This window comes from Selaginella moellendorffii, unplaced genomic scaffold (genome assembly GCF_000143415.4).
Source record: "Selaginella moellendorffii unplaced genomic scaffold, v1.0 SELMOscaffold_3, whole genome shotgun sequence".
Classification (NCBI taxonomy): Eukaryota; Viridiplantae; Streptophyta; class Lycopodiopsida; order Selaginellales; family Selaginellaceae; genus Selaginella; species Selaginella moellendorffii.
In genome coordinates, this window is record NW_003314264.1 from 4,118,170 (window position 1) to 4,138,609 (window position 20,440).

Genomic DNA, 20,440 nt, shown 5'->3' on the forward strand with positions numbered 1-20,440 from the left:
AAAAAGTTCTATTTTATGCAACTTTTAGACATTGCTTTTATGGTTTATAAATCCTTTACTGTTAGCTTTAAACCTCTTCCTATATGCTTCGATTCTGTAGCTGCAAAAGCCTGTAGGCCCTGCTCGCAGCGTAATTTCCCAGCTTGAGCTCCTGTTGTAGCTTGCAAGCACCAGCCAAAGTGCTCCATGCAACATCGTTGGGAAAGAATGGCATGTTGTTGATCAGTTCATCGGCCTGACTGAGCTCCCCCGACCTCGCAAGTATGTCCACCATGCAAGCATAATGCTCCGCCGCGGGAGTCAATCCAAACTGCGACACCATGCTTGTGAAGCACCACCAGCTGATCTTTACAAGCCCCGCATGGCTGCACGCGATGATTACGCCCAGAAATGATACCTGGTTCGCCTTGAATCCTTGCACGACCATATCCAGCAGCAACTCCACACACTCGTGGACGCATCCAATGCGCGCAAACGCTGCAATGAGCGAGTTCCACGACAGCAAATCTCTGCCGGGCATCCTCTCGAACACCCGCTTGGAGGAGCTCGGCTGGCCGTTCAATGCGTACATGGCCAGCACGGAGTTCCACGACGCCACCTGAGAGTGCGGCATTTGCGTGAGGATCCTCATGGCGTCTTCGACGTAGCCGCTCTGGCCAAAGACCACAATAATCGAGTTCCACGACACGGAGCTTCGCGCGGGCATCGTGTCGAATATCAACTTCGCCTCCTCGACCCGGCACTGCTGACCATATATTCGAATGAGCACCGTCCATGAGACGACGTCCTTCTCGGGCATGGCATCAAAGATCCTCTTGGCCTGGCGGAGATGCCCGTTTTGGGCGTAAGCAGCAATCAAGGTGTTCCATGACACGGCATTCCACTCGGGCATCCTGTCGAAAGTCCGCTGTGCTTGCTGCAAGTAGCCGGACTGCCCGTATGCGTCCACCATGGCTGTCCAGGAAATAATGTTCCTCTCGGGCATCCCCGCAAAGAGCCTCTTGGCCGCCTCCAGCTCGCCATTCAAGACGTAAGCCTGAAAGAGAGCGTTCCACGACGCGGTGTTGTGCTCCGGCATCCGGTGGAACAAGCGCTCGGCCTGGCGGAGGTCCGAGTTCTCGCCATACCCCGAGATCATGGAGTTCCACGAGACCAAGCTCAAGAAAGGCATCTTGACAAACAGCCCCACAGCTTCATTTAAATGCCCGTTTTGGGCAAATGCTGCAACCATAGCGGACCATGCCACAAGATTTCTCTCCGGCATTTCATCGAAAACCATCTTTGCTTCTATCAAATAGTTGCTTTGTGCAAAAGCTACAAGCATGCTCGTCCACGACACGACGTTTCTCTCGGGCATGGCTTGGAAGAGTTTTCTTGCTTCCTCGACATGCCCGTTCCGGGCATATGCTTGGATCATGATGCTCCAGCTGAAAACGTTGGGGTCCCGGATGCTGGCAAAGATCCTCTGGGCCTCCTCGACGCTTCCGCAGTCGCCATACATCTGGACGAGGATATTGGCCACGAATCTATCGTCCCGGAACTCGCTGTCCAGAATGCGCGAGTGGAGAAGCCTTGCCTGCGTTAGATCACCCACCTCGCGCACCAGACGCTCGATCAAATCGCGACGCTCCTGCCGCCGCTGCTGGAGTTGGGTTCCCAGTCGCTCTCGCGGCTCCGATCCGTGTCGACACAGCGGATCGGCGCAAAGATTCATTCCATACAAGTTTTTCTTCTTTTGTGATTTGGCAAAACTACCAGTGTCTGCAAGTTTTCAAGAGGACCACTTCATTCTCTTTCGAATATTACAACAAGCAATGATCTTAGGTGATTCTCTACTTGATTATTGGAAAACCAAAGCATCATCCTTCTCTCTTTTTCTTTCTCTCTTTTCTCTTTCATGCCAATTTGAAGAGAAGAAACCATTTTCACGAAGGAAAATGGGGATCATGCATTGCGGCTAGATAAACCCAAAGGATCAAATCATTGTCAACGGGAGTGAGCTAAAGAAAGAACTCATCCACTTTGCGTGGCAAACTTATTTGCTTTCTTTTTTTTCGTGCTCCCGTTTCTCGAAACAGTACGGACATTCGAATGGAAGAATCAAAAGTTGACTCTTGTGAGTGAGGGCGCTTAACAATAATTTGATTGCGGTTTGCTTAATTCCGGGACTTACATTTTAAATCCTCGCAAAAGACACACATCCCATCTCATTTGTACACGGTACAACAAAAACACACACCCAAACACACACTCTCTCTCGTAGTTCCCTTTACATTCTTTTAGCGCTTTAGTTCTCTTCTCTGGGGTGATCTTTGCCTTGCGGCTTGCCCTTCCCAAAATCGCAAGCTTGCGCGCCCACTTCGATGATCCAGCAGTATGCAAGCGCTGGCTCTAGAAGCTCGCCACCAGCAGCAGCGCGCTTTGCCGGGGATGATCCTCTTCTTCCTAGTGATCATGCGGCTTCCTTTGGATGAGATCCATGTCACAGCTTCCTCGATCACGATCCCACCACCACTTGCTCCCCACAGATCCCAAGATATGAGCAGGAAGAACACCACCACCGCCACCACTGCCGTGCTACAATCGAGTTCGAGGGGCGACAAAGTTTCCTCTTCTGTCCAAAAGTCTCGGTTTTGATCCACTCGTCGATCCATCCATGGCTTTGTGTAGTGATCAGTCACCTCCACTGAGTGATACTTCGATTTGATATCACTTACACATCTTGGGAGTGATCTTGATCCTAGGAGAGGAAAGGAAGTAAACAAGCGAGAAGGGGGAACGGTCGACTATCAAATCACTCCCCCGGAATGATGCAGCAGCTCGATCAAAAGGACAAAGCCATGGCCCGCGAGGAACACTGTGCCAAGAGCCACTCGCAAGCAAACAGCAGCTCCAGCAACAAGGAGGAGGAACAGGCACACAAGAGCATGAGCGTCAGCTCGCCCGAGAGCTCCTCAGCGGGGACGAATTCAGGCAAGAGCTGCGACAGCAGTAGCCGCAAGAACAGCAGCAGCAGCGCCGCCACCGCGGGCGGCGTCCGGCAGTACGTGCGATCCAAAATGCCGCGCCTCCGATGGACGCCGGACCTCCACCACTGCTTCGTCAATGCCGTGGAGCGGCTGGGCGGCCAGGACCGTGAGTATCTTGTTCGCGCTTGTTTGATCTTCTCATGGATCATCAAACGGGCTTTTATATCATAGTACCATCTTCTTTCCTTTCAAGATCTTGATCACTTTTGCTTCGTTTGTGTTGCTCAGGAGCCACTCCCAAGCTGGTTCTACAGCTCATGGATGTCAAAGGATTGACAATTGCGCATGTCAAGAGCCATTTGCAGGTTCCACTTCTTTTTCTGCATTCGTTTATTTTGGGAAAAACCGCAATTCGGTTTCAACTTCGCAGATGTATCGGAGCATGAAGAATGATGAGAATCACGGCCAAGGTCAGTGCAAAATTTATTTTGTCAGTCAGACTCATTCCCCGATCCCAAGTAAAAAGCTTTGTGGTTTTCGCTGGTTTTTTCGTTTTTTTTTTTCTGTAGCGAGTTCCGAGGCAGGCCAGGATCATCTGGCGTTGATTGACGATCGGAGCTCCCTCGTCGGCACCGCCTTTGCATCTTCTCTACAGCAACACCTTGATCTTGGACACCATCACCCACACGAAAGCTTTGCAGCCTTCCAGCAACAGGAACAGCAGCAGCAGCACTTCTTCTGCCGTCCTGTGCTTCAGCCACTCGCGAGGTATTTCAATCTCACTGGGATACCACCCAAGTCTGACGAGTGATTTCCTGCTTTGCTCATCCGGGGAACCGTGCCTCTCGATCCAATCCTGAAGGCACCACCACCACCAACACCAGCAGGAGCATGGGTTTATGGTGGAGAGCTCGAGCTCGTCGGGCCTGCGAAGCCACAGGAGCCTGCCAAACGATCTCGTCCACCTCAACGACTACTGGCTGAATTTGCAGACGCACAAGCAGATCAGCCCCGGGAGCAGCAGCAGCAATTACAGCAGCCGATCCGAGTGGACTCAGAATCATCTCATGCAGATCGATCACCACCACCACCACCACCACCACCGAGCTGCGCAGCAGGCAGCGATTAACAACAACAACAACAACGTAATTGACAACAACATCAACAACAGGCATCGAGTTTTCGAGGAGCTGAGGAAGCAGAGACTTGTTCTCGACTCCTCCTCGCACAGCACCCACGCAACGATGCAACTCCTGGTCAGTACCAGTCCTCTCTCTCTCTCTCTCTCTCTCTCTCTCACACACACACACACACACACACACACATCGGTGTGATCGGTTCTCATCGTTTCTCTTTTTGGAAACAGGACCGGATGAACAATCGAAGATCAAGCCCCGACTCCACTGACGATGACGACGATGATGATGGCAGTAACTTATCACTGTCACTAACAAGTTCCCCCGCTGGCATGAAGAACAAGGCAAAGCGGCGAAACGGGAAATACATTCGCAGGGGCAGCAGCAGCACTAGTAGCGGGCAGCCGGATCAAAATCGCGGGGAGCCGGTCATAAGATTGGATCTCACGCTCTCCATCGCCCACAAATCACCGTGATCAATCAATCAATCAACAGCAAACTCAACTAAAGTTGGAAGCTAACTCGAACTGAATATTTTGCTAATCTACTATTCATGAACCTAGTCACCTAGGGATTTTTGGTTCCTTTTTCTTTCGAGCGTGAGAGATGCCAGACACAATTCTCCTGCGCGTGGATTCCAAGGGCCTGTTCGTCGCTGATCCATTCAAAACTTCCCGAGTGAAACTTACGAACTCTGCGCCACGGCCGAGCAATAGCTTTCTTTGATTTGACAAAGCAAAGCTCTGGATCCACAGCAAGGAACTGCTTGAAAAGTCTGTTTTGTTTAAATGGAAGCGAACCATTGAAATGGAGATCGTAGCTCCCCCATGGCTGTCGTCACCACCTTCGTACTGCAACACTCCACAGTTGTTGTACAGTTGGCTCCTCTTCTCTGTTAGAGCTTACGTTACGAACACTCGAGCAGTCGGTCAAACTACACACAAAGAAAAATAGAAAGAAAATGAGAAACCACGGAATGTAAAGCAACTAGAAATGGAAGGATTAAGAAACTCTAGCGTGATTTTAATCGGCTCTGGCTGGACTGCACATATAACTTCACCATTGTTTATATGCGGCTGCAGGAGCGAGCAGACGCGAAGCGTTACCTAAGCCTCCTCCGGTGATTATCTCTAAAAAGTTCTCATATCACAGGAGATTAATCGAAGAAAAAGAGGGAGACGATTGTCTATCATGCCATCATTTGCATGCTGCAGCTCCGGACATGGTCCTCAAGAGCAAACAAACAAAGTATTTCTGCTGGCTAGCTGTACTTGGCTTGTGGACTTTTCATCCATGCGAGAAAAGAAAGAGAAAAAGAAGAAGAATCCTGCCGTGAACTCTCTTCATTCCCGAGAATGTCACGGAGATGATTGATCGATCCATGCAACACTGCAGGGATTGATCGATCCATCTATCCGACTCCAACACAAGAGTGTGGGTCGTCAGGGAGAGTCAAGCAAGGCACTCGAGAGATCACCATCCATCAATCTAATCTCTCTAAATCCAAAGTTAAGAAGCTCAAGCTTCCTAGCCGAACGAGAGGGGGCTTTAATGCTCTCTCGGACGCTTCTTTCCTGCCAAAAGATTTGTTTACGAACCCGGAGAGAAAAAAAAACGAGAGAACTTACGTTTTGGATGATAGCTAGTCAATATCCTTCACACTGTTGCAGAGCCTCACGTTTGTTTCCTGGTCAATGTCCACAGAGAACTCTAAACAAAAAATAAAAGAGAAAAACAAAAAACGAAATAAAAAATTCCTACCAGAAAATAGCATAGCCGACTGTGCACCTCTAGCTTCTACCAAGAACCAACCACGAATAAACACTAAAATCAGAGCAAATGCAAGCTAGCTACAATCTATAGGAATAGAGAGAACACTATACTACACCAGGCAGTCAGCAGATTTCACCTTCCTGCAAGGAAGGAAGGATGGAATCATTCATGAAGAACTTGAATGCCAACATTTATTCTGTGCTGTGCACTTTGTCGTCACACAAGGTAGAGGACTTCCTTACACACAAGACTCACATACACACACACCCACACAGGAGAACTCATCAAAAAGAGTTTGACAAGAAACCAGGAAGAAAAGATAAAGCAAAATCATGTCACATACCTTGGAACAACATAGATGTTCGGTTCGAGACATTAATGTCGCTCCAAAGCAGCCTCGATCGAGTGTCACCCTCGACTGCAAAACGACATTCTCCATCTTAGCACATTTGCGGACGATGTAATAAAAACCATGAGCAAAAACAAACGGGCACACTCCAAACAGAGCAGTGCGCAAAGCAAGCAACAACGAACGCAAAACATACCTCCTTCACCAAACTTTTCCCCTCTTTGCTCCCCAGTGCACGTCTCTGTCCCAGAAGCAGGCGATGCTTCCACTTCACATCCATTCGAATCCGATCGCTTCAGCCTTTTATCTTTAAAAACCAAAAGGAGGAATTAATATAAAGCGAAAGAGAAAAGAGAAAAAAAAAGTGGTAAAAGAAACTTCCTGGACGTGCGTCTAGGTTGGTGTCATTAAAATCTCTCCTCGTTGATTGCCTAGACGTGCTGCAGTAGCAGCTGCAAAATTCTGGCCCTGCTTCTATACTTCTCCCCTGATGCACAGAAGCGATACAGAACGACACTAGTTTTTTCCTCCCGGCTCGACTCGACTCGAGAGTCATGTCTTAGAAAACAAACAGGGGTGCGTTACGAACCAGATATCCATAGCCGGCCCCGGCTGCCCGTTAGAACCTTAAATATGCCATGCTTGACATTCTATGTCTGCTGCATTTGCTGCTGCGCATCAGGAAAACGATGGTCATACTCCACAGAGTCCACCCGAAACAAACAAAGCAAGAAACATATTAAATGACTGGAGGGGTGTGTGTACTCGGCACATACCTCTATACTTACTTGTTCTTCGTCTTCTATTTCCAGGGTCTAGATTCTCCATTCACAATAGCATGTCAACGTTTGAGTGTTTGGCCACCACCACCACGGACGTGCTTGATTGTTCTTTCTTTGTCTCGTAATTTCACTGCGAGGCATCGAAGGAATTAGGTAGGTAGAGGGACTGATAAAAAAGAAGTCACCAGTCAAGCGTAAGCAAAGCTCCTAAATCAGAAAAGTAGCAAAGCGTACCCGCGCATATAACATTCCCTCTCGGTTATTCCTTGTTCCTTGCAGCAGCTACAAGTCCGGAAAAGAAAGGAAGAAAAAAAAAGAGAACATCACCATCAGATCAAGCAAAGCGAGAAATATAAAGAGAAATTCCACTCACGAAACTTTATAAGCGCTTGCATGAGAGAATCAGTCGTTCTCCTCCACCATCTCTGAGATGGATGCTCAAAGGGTCATCCGATAGTTGCCTCTACCAAATCCAGAATATATTGCACCAAACCAAGGACAATCCCCGTGGATCGACAGATTGCAACCTTCAACAAGATCCAAAAGCCAAGCATTAGTAGGTGCCAAAACCAACAAAGAAATGTAAGAAGTATCAAAAGCTTCAGGCTCTCAACAAACAGCCCATACCCCGTAACTGCACCAGTCGATGTCAATCGCCTTGTTGCTTGCTTGCTTCCTTTCTTCCACCTTGAAAAAACCAAGTCCCCCGCAAGGACGAAAGAAGGAAACAGAGAAAACAAAGCAGAATTGAATGAAGCGAAGCTGCCAAAAACTTTGGAACCAAACCCGGTCGTTTTAAGTCGGATCATTGAAAACTCTGTTTGCTGATGATATACAGAAGAAAAAACGACTTTAGTCTGTTGTTCTCCCCCCCAATCACCCCGCTATCCCCTGTGTAAAGTGTCCCTTTTCAAAACGGGACCAAAGAGACGCCTTTGCCATGATGCCAAGCCAAGCTCGTCTGCGTGAGAAAGGCTGCCAGCGACCACAAGGAGAAAATGCCCAGAAGTTGCAACGATGACAGGAGCATCTGTAGCGAGCTCGTAATTGCCGTGGTCTGCACTGATGCCTCCAGAGTTTTCATGGAAAATATAAGCCCCGCGACAAGCTGTGCTGCTCTGTTTAGCTGGTGAAGACGATAAACCTGGAATATCAAGCTTTACAAGCTGGCCTCTACGAAAAACTCATTGCCAAGCAAACCTGGAAAATCATCGGTACTAGAGGTCGAATCGATGGCTTGTCCTCGGCAAACTTCTCTCCGCAAAATTGCACCACCAGCCCCGACACATATGGAACTAGAGCAGCGATGGCCGCGGGGCCCGTATACTTCCAGGCCACGAAGAAACTCGAAACAGCCAAGACCGTGGAGAGGGCAGTGCATACCGTGGCCGACACATTGTATCCCCAAGTGTAGGAAGCAGCAGCTAAAGCATCGCCTTTGGAACCGCGAACACGAACAGGTCCTCGAAACTTATGAGCAACGAAAAGGAATGCTGATACTCCGATGTAAAAGTAGGCTTCCGTGAAGAACAAAATGATAAAATCTGCATTCACGAGAGAGATTAAGTCGATCTCAATGGAGATGGAAAATAGAAAAGCGAGACAGAAGAAAGATGGTGAGAAGTACCTGTTACTACTGTATCGTCGAGAAGATATTCAAAGACGGTCCGAAAAACGTATGGCGGTAGCACGACCGAAGCAACCAGCACAAAAGGTCCAAGCAGCCAGAGAAGCGATCGTCGCTTCACTCCTGTAAGCAAACGATCTTCTCCAGCAGCTCCGCTATAGAACGAAACGAATCCAGTTTTGCCGCTGATATCTGCGTCCTCCAAAAACTCCAAGTCGATGTGATCGGGTTCTTGAGAAGCTGCTGCTACTTCTTCTCCAGCAGGCTTCTCTTGCGAGTCGAATTCTTGCGGGCTGTTGCTGCTCGTCACCTCGTCTTTCAGAGAGACTCCACGAGACAACCGGCATTTTGATCCACCTCGGAGTCGTTCTAGTCGCGAAGAATGCAAAGCTGGGGTGATCAATCGGGAAGAAACGTTTGGAGCAACGGCAGTGAGTCGACTCGAGAGGTTTGGAGTAGCGGCAATCCTTCCTTTTAGCTTGAGCGAGCTCCTGGACCCGGTCTTTAATCGCGCTAGCTCGCTACTCCCGATAGCGTACCTGTTATACGCTGGTTGCGCCGGGAGCAAGAGGGCCGGGGCAGCCAATCCTGCCATTACCACGACCGCGACCTCGATCGACGCCTACGCCACGTCCATTCCCTGCAAAATATCGCGATTTCTAACGCCCTAGCATGGAACACCTTCTTACAGGGAATGCGCGCAACTCTCTCGCCAAGCCCTAACAACAATGTTCATGCCAGCCACGTGTCATAAGGTTCCAGCTTGGACGACACGTGTATCCAACGTGTCATGGCATCTGTCCTGAGATTCGGGCTTTTAGATCAAAGATTTTTTCTTGACAGCAACGGCGGCTGAATATTCGATGGGGACAGTGACGCGCGAATATTCGCGCTGGGGACCACGCACGATGGATGAATATTCACCACCCATTACCAGTGAGAATATACTCACTGAGAGCAAATAAATCGTGGCGCCATAGAAAACGATTATAGCCCAAATCTGTGAACGAGAGTCGCACACAAAAACTATAGTCCCCAAACTAGAAAGGCGACAAAGCCTGGAGAAATACCGGCATGCCGTACAAAGATTCCCATGTTCGTACTGGGCCCGCATCATCACGAATATGCTTCTGCGCCGCGGCATATTCGGCGGGATAAGTATATGCTGCTCTTTTACGAAAGGAATATTCGCTCGGCGACACACAAAAAGAGGGCGGGGGAGCGCGGTTTGGTGATTTTTTGTTGATGCTTTGCGCAGCGGCTGTAGGATTTTTGATCAATTGCGCGGATGGGCGTCACGGAGCTCCAGGCGAGGTGAGGCTCTAGGGGAGATCTTCCCGAAAATTCGATGATATCATATGTCTAGCATTTGTGGGAATGATCTTTCGGCTTCATTGTCCCACAGCGTCAAGGCGCTGGTGAGATCCGGGGGTGAATTCAACCAGGACAAGGCGTGCTCTACATTCTACTACGTTCCATCGTCGGGCGAGGCATCGGCGCATCTCTCCGCCTCCGGGCTTGGAAACGATCAAAAGCCGCGGTTGCGATGGACGCCGGAGCTGCATGATCAGTTTGTCAAGGCCGTGGCGCAGCTCGGTGGCCCCGAGAGTCCGTAGTTTTCTCTCTTCAGAGTTTTTACTTTTGGTCTTTTACTAACCAAAAGAACGTTTGATTTCAGAAGCTACACCAAAGTCGGTCCTGAAGCTAATGGGCGTTCAAGGGCTAACACTTTACCATCTCAAGAGCCATCTCCAGGTAAAAAAATCTCGTTTTTCTGGAGGATTGGACACAATTTTTCCTGTGATCGTAGAAGTATAGACTTGGAATGCAAATACCCCGACCCGAGACTAGCGGCGATGGTAAAAAATCTCTTTTTCCCGCTTCTTGTCGTTGATTCGAGCTCACAAGTAACAATTCATCAACAGGCAGGAGTAACTCCGAGGACAGCAGCAAACAACAAGAGTGAGCATTTAATTCATTTATCTTGGCCGATCTTGGAAAATCAAAACTTTGATGGTTTTCCACCAGGAGTTTGCCTCTCACGCAGATAATTGCGGTGCACGCGGAGGTCGAGAAGAAACTCCGGGAGCAGATGGAGGTAATGACTAAGTTCGTGGAGGATCCATTCTCATTTTGATTGGTGATTTTACACGATCCATGGACAGATCCAGCAGCAGCTACAGGCCCGGATCGACGAGCAATGCCAGCACCTGTACAAGCTGATGGAGAGCGCGAGCCCTCAGAAGAAATCGATCATGGCGGACCTGGAGGCCGCTCGAAAGCTCCAGCTCGACGGCATCATGGAGCTGTCCAAGATGTACTCGGGGCTCCAGAGCGCGGTGGAGCAGCACGGCAAGCTGGATCAAGCGACGAGCAACAACACCGCGGGGATCAAGAGGCGCCCCAACGACGATGATCCCCAACGCCAGCTCGAGGAGGAGCAAGAGAGGGTGACAAAGTCGCTAGTGCAGTGGAAGAAGGAGCCAGTGTGGGATGACGACGAAGCGCAGCATGCATCAGGCTCCACTGCCGAGATCTCGACGGGGCTCAATCTCAGTAGCGGTCGCGGCTTAGACTTGAATGGCTAGCTAAGATAGAGCTCCACGAAAAAAGGGTGAACAAGTAAAAGCCCTAAAAGCGAGAGGAAATGATTCGATTCTCGACAGAAAAAGAAAAAAGATTCCATTTGGTGCGGTTCCACTGTCCCGGAAAGAAAGAAAAAAGATGCGGCGAAACTTTGTGGGATTCCTCTTGCTTATGTTAATTCTAGAGGATGAACTGTACGGATACGTTGATGTTTTTCTGCATGACAGTTACTGATTGCCAAAGGGAATTGACCTAAAGCCTGGATGGATTGAAGTGAATGCGACGAAGAGCCCATTCGTGCATTGCAATGACACAATGTTCGTTTGCAAGATAAGGTGGGGAGGGCCCAATCCCTAATAAACCCCTGGACTGCATCTATATCTACACCAAGAGAGGGACAAGACGCGAGCAAAAAGGTATATTTATACTGACAATTTCTTGTTAATAGATTACATTAGTTTGGATATCTCTTGGTGATTTACAAAGTGGTGGTTTTGGAATCTCTTGCGAATTGTTTGAGCGTAATGATAGTGTTGAACTTGCATGATTGATGACCTGTAGGCGCACCAGAGGAGAAGCATGGGAGAACCTTCTGCCAAGAATTGCGTGGTTTGCGAGATTATATATATCCATCTTCCAATCCATGTCTATATGAATGAAGCCATAAAGGTGGCAGCGATCCACCATATGTCTGGATGGATCGAGAAGGTGGCATACGAGCGTGAGAATCGTACTAGTGACAACGTTTTTAGGGTTATCCTCTATCGTGGCTCGTGTTTCTTGGTCTGGTTAACGAAAAAAGGAAACAAAATGTTAGGATACATTTTGGCTTTCCATCTCGCAAGCAACGTAATGCATTAAAGTTCAAAAGAGGAACTTAGCTTAATTGAAAAGCCACCGGCTGCGCCCGCCACGTGTCGGTGGGCACCAGTTTTTTTTTGTGTGTGTCTTTGTTAATAATTTTTTTCTTCGCCTTGTGTTCCGCCATAGCCATCGAGCTCGCTCCCTGCTTCGCGTCCCCGCATTTCACTTCGATTTCTCTCTCAAGCAGGCGGGGCATCAATCTCTACAGTGCAACGATCTGGATTTCGACCATTGAGCGTTCCATCGCAGGTCAAGGAGGGAATTCGCAGGAATTGCCGCGTTTCCAGTGTTTCTTGGCATCTCCTCTTCCAGCAGGGGCGCCAGACTCTCGCAGGGGACGGTAGCAGCTTCAATTCTTGCGCTCCAAGGCTGGAATCTTGGGGCTAAGATCGCAAGAATTTCTAGATTACTGTAGCATTCTCGGAGCTTCCTCTTGGTTCTAGCGCCGTTCCCTCTTCGCTCTTTCTTCTTCTTCTTCTTCTTCCTCCTTAATGTGTATCTCTGGAAAGCGAATTTCCAAGCGGTTAGGGTTCTAGCCTAGAGGATCGCGAACTCGCTCGCTCGCTCGCCTAGAAATTTTTCTTTTCCCTGGGCTTTTTTTCTTCTTTTTTTCTCAATTTTTTCTCATTCGACAGGCGGTATACTATATCACAAAGATTATTAGTTGGCAAGGCCTTATCCAAATCTGTGATGTCCGTATCGCGCGTTTTGGGTTGTAGCGTCTACAGCCGAAATGCTGTATGAGGCTCTCAAGCAATCCACGACAAAGATGTCGCAACACCAAAGGCCGTCGCTTCCATCTCCTTCCCCGCATCATCACCAAGCGCTGTCCGATCCACAGAGAATTGCGAGCGGCTCTTCTCCCGGCGCTACGAGCTCTGGCGGCGGAGGAGGAGCAAGCAGCAACGCCGTCTCGAATGCGGCGGCCGCCGCCGCTAAGCAGCGCCTCCGATGGACGCCGGACCTTCACGAGCGATTCGTAGAGGCTGTTGGGCAGCTGGGAGGAGCCGACAGTAAGTTTCTCTTAGATCTCCGAAACACTGTTGTGTGTTGCTTTCGGTCAGGAGCTACTCCCAAGGGTGTTCTTCGCGTAATGGGCGTGCAAGGACTCACAATCTATCATGTCAAGAGTCATTTACAGGTAGGGGGTGATTGGTTTAGCTCGTTTTTTCTATCCTGTCCTCTGCCAGTGATCATGATCTCTGGTGTCTCCGCAGAAGTACCGACTTGCGAAGTACATACCAGATCCGATGGGCGATGGTAAGTTCAACTAGTTAGATTTTCTGACCGGTCTGCTTCCTGTGTTTGAATGCATGGGAATGGCCCCGAGGGAATCCAGTTTGGAATTAAACTATGTCTGACAGGGAAATCGGACAAAAGGAGGCACCCGGATTTGCCGAGTCTCGGAGGATCGTAAGTTGGTGAATGGGTTTTTTCATTGTAAACTTGCTACAACTCCCCCTCTCCTCTCAACAGTGTTCAGATCAACGAGGCATTGCGTATGCAAATGGAGGTACAAAAGAGGCTTCAGGAGCAGCTCGAGGTAAGCTGTTTTCCGTGCTTTTATGATTTCTTCTCCTCCCGCGAGGACAGAGGGACACCGACTTAATATGTCCTGGATGGAAAAACCTGAAACGCAGGTGCAACGGCACCTCCAATTGCGAATCGAAGCGCAAGGGAAGTACCTGCAGAAAATTATTGACGAGCAGAAGAAGATGAGTGGGGGTCTTGACAACCAGCCAGGTGCCAGTCCCGGATCGACGCAAGTTTTTAGCTCAGATATAACAGTCCAAGGCTCAGATCTCAAATATGAATTGACCGAGAGCGTACCAGGTCTGATGGATCCACCAGGAGGAGGTGGAGGAGGAGCTTTGCCAGCGATCACATCAGCGCTTTCGGCACTGGGATCAATGGCAGCTAACAACAGTTTGTCGCGAGAAAACTCGCCGGCGTCAGTCCCAAATCCTTTGGGAGCCAGTTACACTTTACTCAACAACAACAACAACAACATTAGGACCGATGACGCGGTAGTAGTATCACCGAGACACCAGGAATCAGTAGAAGAGTATCTTCATTCGAAATCTTTACAACAGCAGCAGCAGTCTTACCACCATTCGAGTTATTTGCAGTGTAACACAGCAGGTATGCTTTTCAGTCCTGTTTCCAGGAATTAAGTTGGTTTCTGTTTTGGTGCAGGCAGGCTTCCATGACCACAACACTGGCGAGAGTTTTCTGTAATATGTAGGAGCTCTATAGCCGCCGCAGCAAACGACTTTGTCCACTTTGGTACGATCGTTTCTTGCCGCTTGTTGAAAGAATTGAGACTTTTGTAACCGCGTTCCTGCTGTACTTTTTTTTTTCTTCTAGACTTCTAGAATGGGAGAACGAGAAAAATATTATATCGGAGAGAAAGCCTACCAAAAGTCGGCACAAGCGCACGCTCCATCTTGAAAGTGGTGAAAGCGATGAGCATCTCTCACAGTGATCGCCCTCTTGGCGATCCGGGACATGAACTTCGTGGCGGTGTGGCAGTCGGTGCACATCCGCAAGTTCTTCACCACGAAGAGAGGATCGCTCCTCCCGCGAGTGCTGATCATCCCAAACACCACCGCCAGCTTCTCGCTGTGGAAGCTCAGCGATTGCTCCTTCTCCTCGTCGTCGAAGTCGTGGAGTACGTTGCTCGTATCGGGTACGTATCCGGCCTCTCTCATCTTTGCATTGAGACTATGGAGCTCGTCCAGGATCGCGCTGATTTCGGGGTGGTTTTTCCCTCCCGCCACGAACTCGTGAGCTCTACCTTTGATCGTGATGCTACTTAGACCCGCGGGCTTTCTTAAACGCCTGGCGTCCATAGCCTTCCTAACGGAAATCCCATCGCCGTGCTTACCAGCGGCATCGTAGAGCCTTGAGAGTAGCACGTACGGAGAGGAGCACACCGGGTTGGCATTTGTGGCCCGTCGGGCGAGCCTGGCGCCACGGCCCACGTCTCCGTGCGTACGGCAGCCCGCGAGGAGGGACTTCCACGCGGTATATTCCGGCTGGAATGGCATGGCGTCGAGGAGATCCTCGCCGTCCATCAGATGGCCCGTTCTGGCCAGAAGATCCACCATGCATGTGTAGTGGGCCGCGTGTGGAGCGAGCGCGAAATCTCCGACCAGCGAGAGGAAGTAGCGGTGGCCGAGATCGAGGAGGCCGGCGTGGCTGCAAGCGCTGACCATCGAGACGAATGTGACGGCGTCGGGATGGATCCCGGAGAGAATCGCGCGCTGGAAGAGATCGGCAGCTTCGCCGGCGCGGCCGCTCTGGGCGTAGGCGCCCAGCATCGAGTTGAGGAGGATCGCGTCGCAGAAGGCCATGGCGTCGAAGAGCGATCGCGCTTCGTCCAGGCGGCCGCATTTGGCGTAGAAGTTCACGAGCGCGGTGGCGAGGCTGGCCTCAACGAAGATCTCGCCCTGGCTTGCAAGGAGGAGCTCTTCGTGGAGAAGTTTTCCCTCGCGCAGCGCCGTGAGGATCGTGCACGCATCCAGCGCGCTCACGAAGCTGATCCCGTCGGGGTGGATCCCTTCCAGATCCATGCCCGCGAAGATCCCCAGCGCCTGGCGAGCGTGGCCGTTCTGGGAGAACGCCGCGAGGAGCGCGTTCCAGGAGATCACGTCGCGCAGATCCCCGGCGCTATCGAAGAGATCCTTGGCGCGAGCGATCTCGCCGTGGAGGCCATAGGCCGCGATCATCGCATTCACCGCTGCCGCGTCCTTGATCGGGATCGCGTCGAACAGATCCCGGGCCTCTTGCAAGAAGCCGCTGTGGGCGAAGGCGGTGACGATCGCGGTCCAGATCACTACGTCCGTGAGCGGCATCCGCTTGAAGAGATCCCACGCCCGGTGGAGATCGCCGCTGTGGACACAGCCCTGGATCATCGCGATCCAGGATACCATGTCCCGGAAGGGCAGCGCCTGGAAGAGCTCAAGCGCGTCGGGGAGGCGACGGTTGCGACCCATCCCCGAGATCAAGGCGTTCCAGCACACCTCGTTCCACTGCGGCATCAAACCAAAGAGCTCGGTGGCGTTATCAAGATGCCCGGCTTGGGCATAACCTCCAATCATGGTATTCCACGTCACCACGTTTCGTACGGGCGCCCGGTCAAAGATCTCTCGCGCGTGGGTACACAGGCATCGCTGTGTGTAACCCGCGATTAGCACATTCCACGTCGCTGCGTCGCGGATCTTCATGGAATTGAAGAGATTCCTTGCCTCGGCCAAGTTCCCCTGGCGGGCAAATGCTGATATCAAGGTGTTATACGACACGGTGTTCTTGTACGGCATCTCGTCAAAGAAAAGCTTTGCATCTCGAAAGCTTCCATAGCGGGCGTAGCCAGAGAGCATCCCATTCCACGAGACGACGTCCTTGTTTGGCGTCCGATCGAAAGTTCTTGCTGCGAGATCCAGATACCCATTCTGGGCATATGCTGCGACCATGACATTGTGAGAGAATGCGGTCGGATTCCGGATAGAATCGAAGCAGATGACGGCGTCGGCCACGCAGCCGCATCTTCCGTACATCTGCACGAGTAATGTGCCCAGCAGGGTGTGGCGATCCGAGCCCAGCCGCCGGAGCTCCGAGTGGATGCGCTTGCCATTGGCGAGATCCCTGGACAGGCAGCACTGGCGAAGCAGCGACGCATAGATCGATTCATCGCGGTGGCTGGATTCCTTGCAGAAAGATCGCCGAGCGATGTCCCGGCATTTCATCTACATCTTCGCCATACACATCAGATGTCACGTCAGCTTGATATATTGGTGATGTGGCATGCCACGTTCAGTGTTTGCTTAGTCATTAAAAGTTCATGTCATTAGGGTGCGGTGTAGGATAGCATGGCGATGGCCACTACTACGGCTGGGGCGATGGCTTGCACGATGCCCCAAGCGCGGCATTACAATGCCGCTGGAATTTGTGGTAGAGTAGCCGCTCCTAGGGCTTGTCCACGGCCGATTTCGCGATCTCACGCTCTCGGAAGCACCAGCGCTGGAGGATTTCGGCCTCTCAGAGCAGTTGCGACTGCGGATCCAACGGCTTCTTCTTCCCCATCGTCGGCAGTGCAACAGGTTCGTGATTTCTAGATTGATGGAAGAAAGCAAACACGAAACTGTGATTCCAGAAGAAGCAGTATCACTTCTTGCTGGCCAACGCGAAGTTCATGCTGGACGAGGAGGAGCATTTGCAGGAGCTCTTGAGAGAGCGCCTCCGGAACTACGACGAGCGTAACAAGGAGCAAGATTTCTGGCTGGTGATAGAGCCCAAGTTCGTGGAGAAATTCCCAGAGATGTCGGCTCGGCTCAACCGGCCCGCTGTGGCTCTCGTGTCCACTGACCCCGTCTGGATCACGTAAGTTCTTCTAGTCTCTCGCTAGTTTTTCTTTCGCTCTCCTCTCTAATCAATCGATCTTCGTGGATTGGATTGGATTCATGGAGCACAGATTCATGAAGCTCAGGATCGATCGCGTCTTGAAAGGCGTGATCGAGGCGGAGAGCTTGTCGGAAGTGGCGGAATCGAATCCAATCGACGTCCAGTTCGATCGGCCGGACAAATGGACAGCGCCATATCCAAAGTATGAGACTGGATGGTGGACTCCATTTTTGCCCCCAAAGTAAATGCGAGAGAATATTCCGCGAACGTTTGCCCTCGCATATGCTCCAGAATCTTGCCTTGTAGCTTATACTCTAGAATCTTGCGACACGTGTATCAATGACATTGCAACGTTTAGGCTAAATATCCACAAAGCAATTTGGGCGGGGCGATTTTTCCAGTTCGCGCGCGAGCGCGGCAAGCGATTTGTCGGAATCGAACCCTGATTTTCAGTTTGTCTTTCTTGCCGGGGCGGCGCTCGTGGTTCCTCGCGATTGATCGATCCATCCATCGTCCATCGGCCACGAGGTCAGTTTTTTAGGTCTTCCATCCATCTGCGCCATCTTCTTGCACAGTGGAATCAAAAGGATTTCCTCTCTTTCTTTCCTTTCTTCCTTTTTTTCTCGGTCTCTTGGGATGATTAGGACAGGGTTTTACTTTTGACCGTGATAGCACTTTCTTTTGTGGGTCGATCCATCCGTTCTACGGCACTGTTAGTCAGAAGAGAGCTAAAAAATCGTTTTTTTTTGTTCGTTGCTAGGCTGCATTCGATCTATAGCACTGTTTAGTCAGAAGAGAGCTAAAAAATTTGTTCTTTGTTAGGCTGAAGGAGAGAAGTATGCATTCAAAGAGTCTTCTCAAGGCGGCACTCAAGCACAGGAATCTGCCACCCAACGTAATAGCAAAGCGAGAGAACGAGGTTTCTGGCGGGGAAGGCTCTGCAAACTCGCCCTCTCAACCGGCGGTGAAGAAGGCCGCCATCGCCGCTCCTCCTCCGCCTCCTCCGGTGGTCAAGAGATCCTGCCTTTGCGCGCCGACGAGCCATCCCGGATCGTTTCGCTGCCGCTTCCACCGCTCCAGGCAGAGGCAATGGGCTGGGAGGCCTCTCAGCTCCGCGATCAAGACATTGCCGAGGCCGAGCACCAGCGAAGGCGTGTTGTCATCATCGTCCAGCACCGCCACCACCACCACCACCAGCAGCAGTAGCAAAGGGGCTGTTCTTCCTTTTAAGAAGTTCGTCCCGGTGCGAAGCAGCATTAGTGCGCATGAGACGACGAGGCCGAGCAGGCTGAGCCGAATGGAAGTTGCTGCTTCAGTAAGTTCCAACTCTGAGACAAGTGCTTCTCGGTGAGTTTTTCCTTGTCTAGAGTTTTCTCATTATCTTTCGGATGCACATGTGTTCTTTCGAATCACGTTGGATAGTTTCTCAAGGTTGTGCGAATTGCGAATGCAGGTGTAGCACTCCCGGAAGCTGCAATTTGGATGCGACGGAGCCACAACTGGAGCAGATCGTCAAGGATGAAGGTGAGTTTTACGTTCTTTTTTCGTGTCTTGAGTTTGATCCAGAACGAGAGAATGTTATTTGTGAGATTTAGGGAGCGCCGAGAAGGTTCAGGATGTGGTTGAAATCACGAGCAATACTGCAGTCCTCGAAGACGACTACAAATGTGCCTTGCGAGTCATTCAAATCTCCCAGACCGCCTCCGAGTTTGCTACGGACCACCCAGTAAGAAACTGACAGCCGTGGTTTTAGCTCAACTTGTTCTCTTCATTCTTCTTTTATCTTTCCCCTTCTCTCAGGTTGAAGTAGCCAGCTTGTGAGCTCTGATTCGTCCTTTAGTGTACATACAATCTTCATAAATACATAGGGCTTATGAAAAAGAGCATGTAGTTATTCTCAAGTTTAATCAAACAATTCATACAAATTTTTTCATACAAATTTTATTGATCGTAGTTGTGCGCACAATTCTATCCGCTGTTTACGAGGGCCAGCAGCAGCGCGAGAAGAACAAGGAGGAGGCGAGTAATCTGCGTTGGATCGGGAAGCTGTGGAGCGCAAGCTAGCAGCTGATTTATCACAGTGGTGAGCAAGGGAAGACTGGATGCACCGACAGGAGCCAGATTTCCCGAAAGTAATGCGAGCAGGATGCTCGAGAGCTGTTGCACCAGCGCCGAGATTGATCCTCCATTCACAAAGGACTGCAAGATGGGGAGCACATTCGTGGTGAGAGACTCGTCGGCTCCGCCAACTGCGAGGAGGAGATCCTGGAGGGCTGCTGTCGAGCAATTGCCTGAAGTCGGACTTGGTGCTGCCATAGTTCACACTTAAGCTAAAAGAAAAAAAGAGAGAAAAGAGCTGCAAACCTGTCTGCGCAACGGATGAATTCATCATATACACCAGAACTACAAGAACCATAGTCATTACTCGCGCCATTTGGGGTTGATGTTGGAGCAATCCGAGCAGCAATTTATATAGAGCTCCTTTCAAGATTCTTGCTTGTTATGGACACCAGTGTTGAATGGATGAGTGTACTGCTCACTTGCAGCAGCAGCTCATCTAATAGTTTCCCAATTTCAGAACGAGATTCTCAAAGGCTCGAAGTATGAGAAGGAAGCTTTCTTCTGTGCATGCCATCTTTGAGAATACACTAGGATATTGAAGTTTACTAATGAAATAGTTAATTTAGATATTGTATACATTTAATTATATTATTTCGTGATAGAACACTCATCCATTTGACGGACTTCTGGATGTTTGGAATCAAGCAACTTATATTAGAGCACTCAAACGCTTCTCTTTCTTTTCGTGCGTGACTCGAGATTTTGAAAAGCTTTCTGTGGCAGTAGCAAGCCTGAGTTCAGGAAATTGCTTGACGGCAGCTCTCCAGTGGCGGAGCTGATGAGCCCCTCACTAAGCTTCTTGCTTACATTCCTTTTTGGGAGGTTTGGCT

General features: G+C 50.2%; 7 protein-coding genes across 13 annotated transcripts; 4 read left to right on the forward strand and 3 right to left on the reverse strand.

Moving 5' to 3' along the window:
- Positions 1-79: 79 nt before the first annotated feature.
- On the reverse strand, positions 80-1,714 carry LOC112344217 (pentatricopeptide repeat-containing protein At4g02750-like). Its single transcript, XM_024668538.1, has one exon. The coding sequence runs from the start codon at positions 1,712-1,714 to the stop codon at positions 80-82; it is 1,635 nt and encodes a 544-aa protein (XP_024524306.1).
- Positions 1,715-2,810: 1,096 nt separating this feature from the next.
- LOC9655486 (protein PHR1-LIKE 1) lies at positions 2,811-3,780 on the forward strand. The gene is made up of 4 exons (XM_024668540.1): positions 2,811-3,135; positions 3,258-3,334; positions 3,400-3,439; positions 3,539-3,780. The coding sequence occupies exons 1-4, from the start codon at positions 2,811-2,813 to the stop codon at positions 3,778-3,780; spliced, it is 684 nt and encodes a 227-aa protein (XP_024524308.1).
- Positions 3,781-3,862: 82 nt separating this feature from the next.
- On the forward strand, positions 3,863-4,688 carry LOC112344160 (probable myosin light chain kinase DDB_G0284661). The gene is made up of 2 exons (XM_024668434.1): positions 3,863-4,225; positions 4,336-4,688. The coding sequence occupies exons 1-2, from the start codon at positions 3,869-3,871 to the stop codon at positions 4,579-4,581; spliced, it is 603 nt and encodes a 200-aa protein (XP_024524202.1). The 5' UTR covers positions 3,863-3,868; the 3' UTR covers positions 4,582-4,688.
- A 579-nt stretch (positions 4,689-5,267) lies between these two features.
- Positions 5,268-9,353, reverse strand: LOC9643701. Of its 7 annotated transcripts, none has more exons than XM_024668552.1 (11): positions 9,326-9,353; positions 9,176-9,276; positions 8,637-9,127; positions 8,210-8,553; positions 7,637-8,153; positions 7,383-7,536; positions 7,244-7,291; positions 6,424-7,175; positions 6,222-6,296; positions 5,734-5,815; positions 5,268-5,679 (listed from the first exon to the last, which is right to left on the reverse strand). In XM_024668552.1, the coding sequence occupies exons 2-5, from the start codon at positions 9,229-9,231 to the stop codon at positions 7,920-7,922; spliced, it is 1,125 nt and encodes a 374-aa protein (XP_024524320.1). In that variant the 5' UTR covers positions 9,232-9,276; positions 9,326-9,353; the 3' UTR covers positions 5,268-5,679; positions 5,734-5,815; positions 6,222-6,296; positions 6,424-7,175; positions 7,244-7,291; positions 7,383-7,536; positions 7,637-7,919. The 7 variants fall into 7 exon arrangements, with proteins under 7 accessions (XP_024524320.1, XP_024524317.1, XP_024524316.1 ...); XM_024668549.1 differs by having other exon boundaries at positions 6,424-6,898; positions 7,016-7,175; positions 8,637-9,276; XM_024668548.1 differs by having other exon boundaries at positions 6,424-6,898; positions 7,004-7,175; positions 8,637-9,276.
- A 488-nt stretch (positions 9,354-9,841) lies between these two features.
- On the forward strand, positions 9,842-14,426 carry LOC9655487. The gene is made up of 17 exons (XM_002963445.2): positions 9,842-9,950; positions 10,042-10,244; positions 10,315-10,391; positions 10,447-10,495; positions 10,562-10,598; positions 10,665-10,734; positions 10,802-11,219; positions 11,553-11,638; positions 11,784-12,010; positions 12,336-12,426; positions 12,778-13,099; positions 13,151-13,227; positions 13,304-13,346; positions 13,451-13,499; positions 13,563-13,629; positions 13,727-14,228; positions 14,287-14,426. Exons 1-17 carry the CDS (start codon positions 9,925-9,927, stop codon positions 14,322-14,324), a joined length of 2,382 nt encoding a protein of 793 aa, XP_002963491.2. The 5' UTR covers positions 9,842-9,924; the 3' UTR covers positions 14,325-14,426.
- A 21-nt stretch (positions 14,427-14,447) lies between these two features.
- On the reverse strand, positions 14,448-16,839 carry LOC9643703 (pentatricopeptide repeat-containing protein At4g02750). The gene has a single exon (XM_002963851.2). The coding sequence runs from the start codon at positions 16,832-16,834 to the stop codon at positions 14,501-14,503; it is 2,334 nt and encodes a 777-aa protein (XP_002963897.2). The 5' UTR covers positions 16,835-16,839; the 3' UTR covers positions 14,448-14,500.
- Positions 16,840-16,918: 79 nt separating this feature from the next.
- On the forward strand, positions 16,919-17,853 carry LOC9655488. Its single transcript, XM_002963447.2, has 3 exons — positions 16,919-17,188; positions 17,242-17,468; positions 17,560-17,853. Exons 1-3 carry the CDS (start codon positions 16,958-16,960, stop codon positions 17,732-17,734), a joined length of 633 nt encoding a protein of 210 aa, XP_002963493.2. The 5' UTR covers positions 16,919-16,957; the 3' UTR covers positions 17,735-17,853.
- Positions 17,854-20,440: the final 2,587 nt, after the last annotated feature.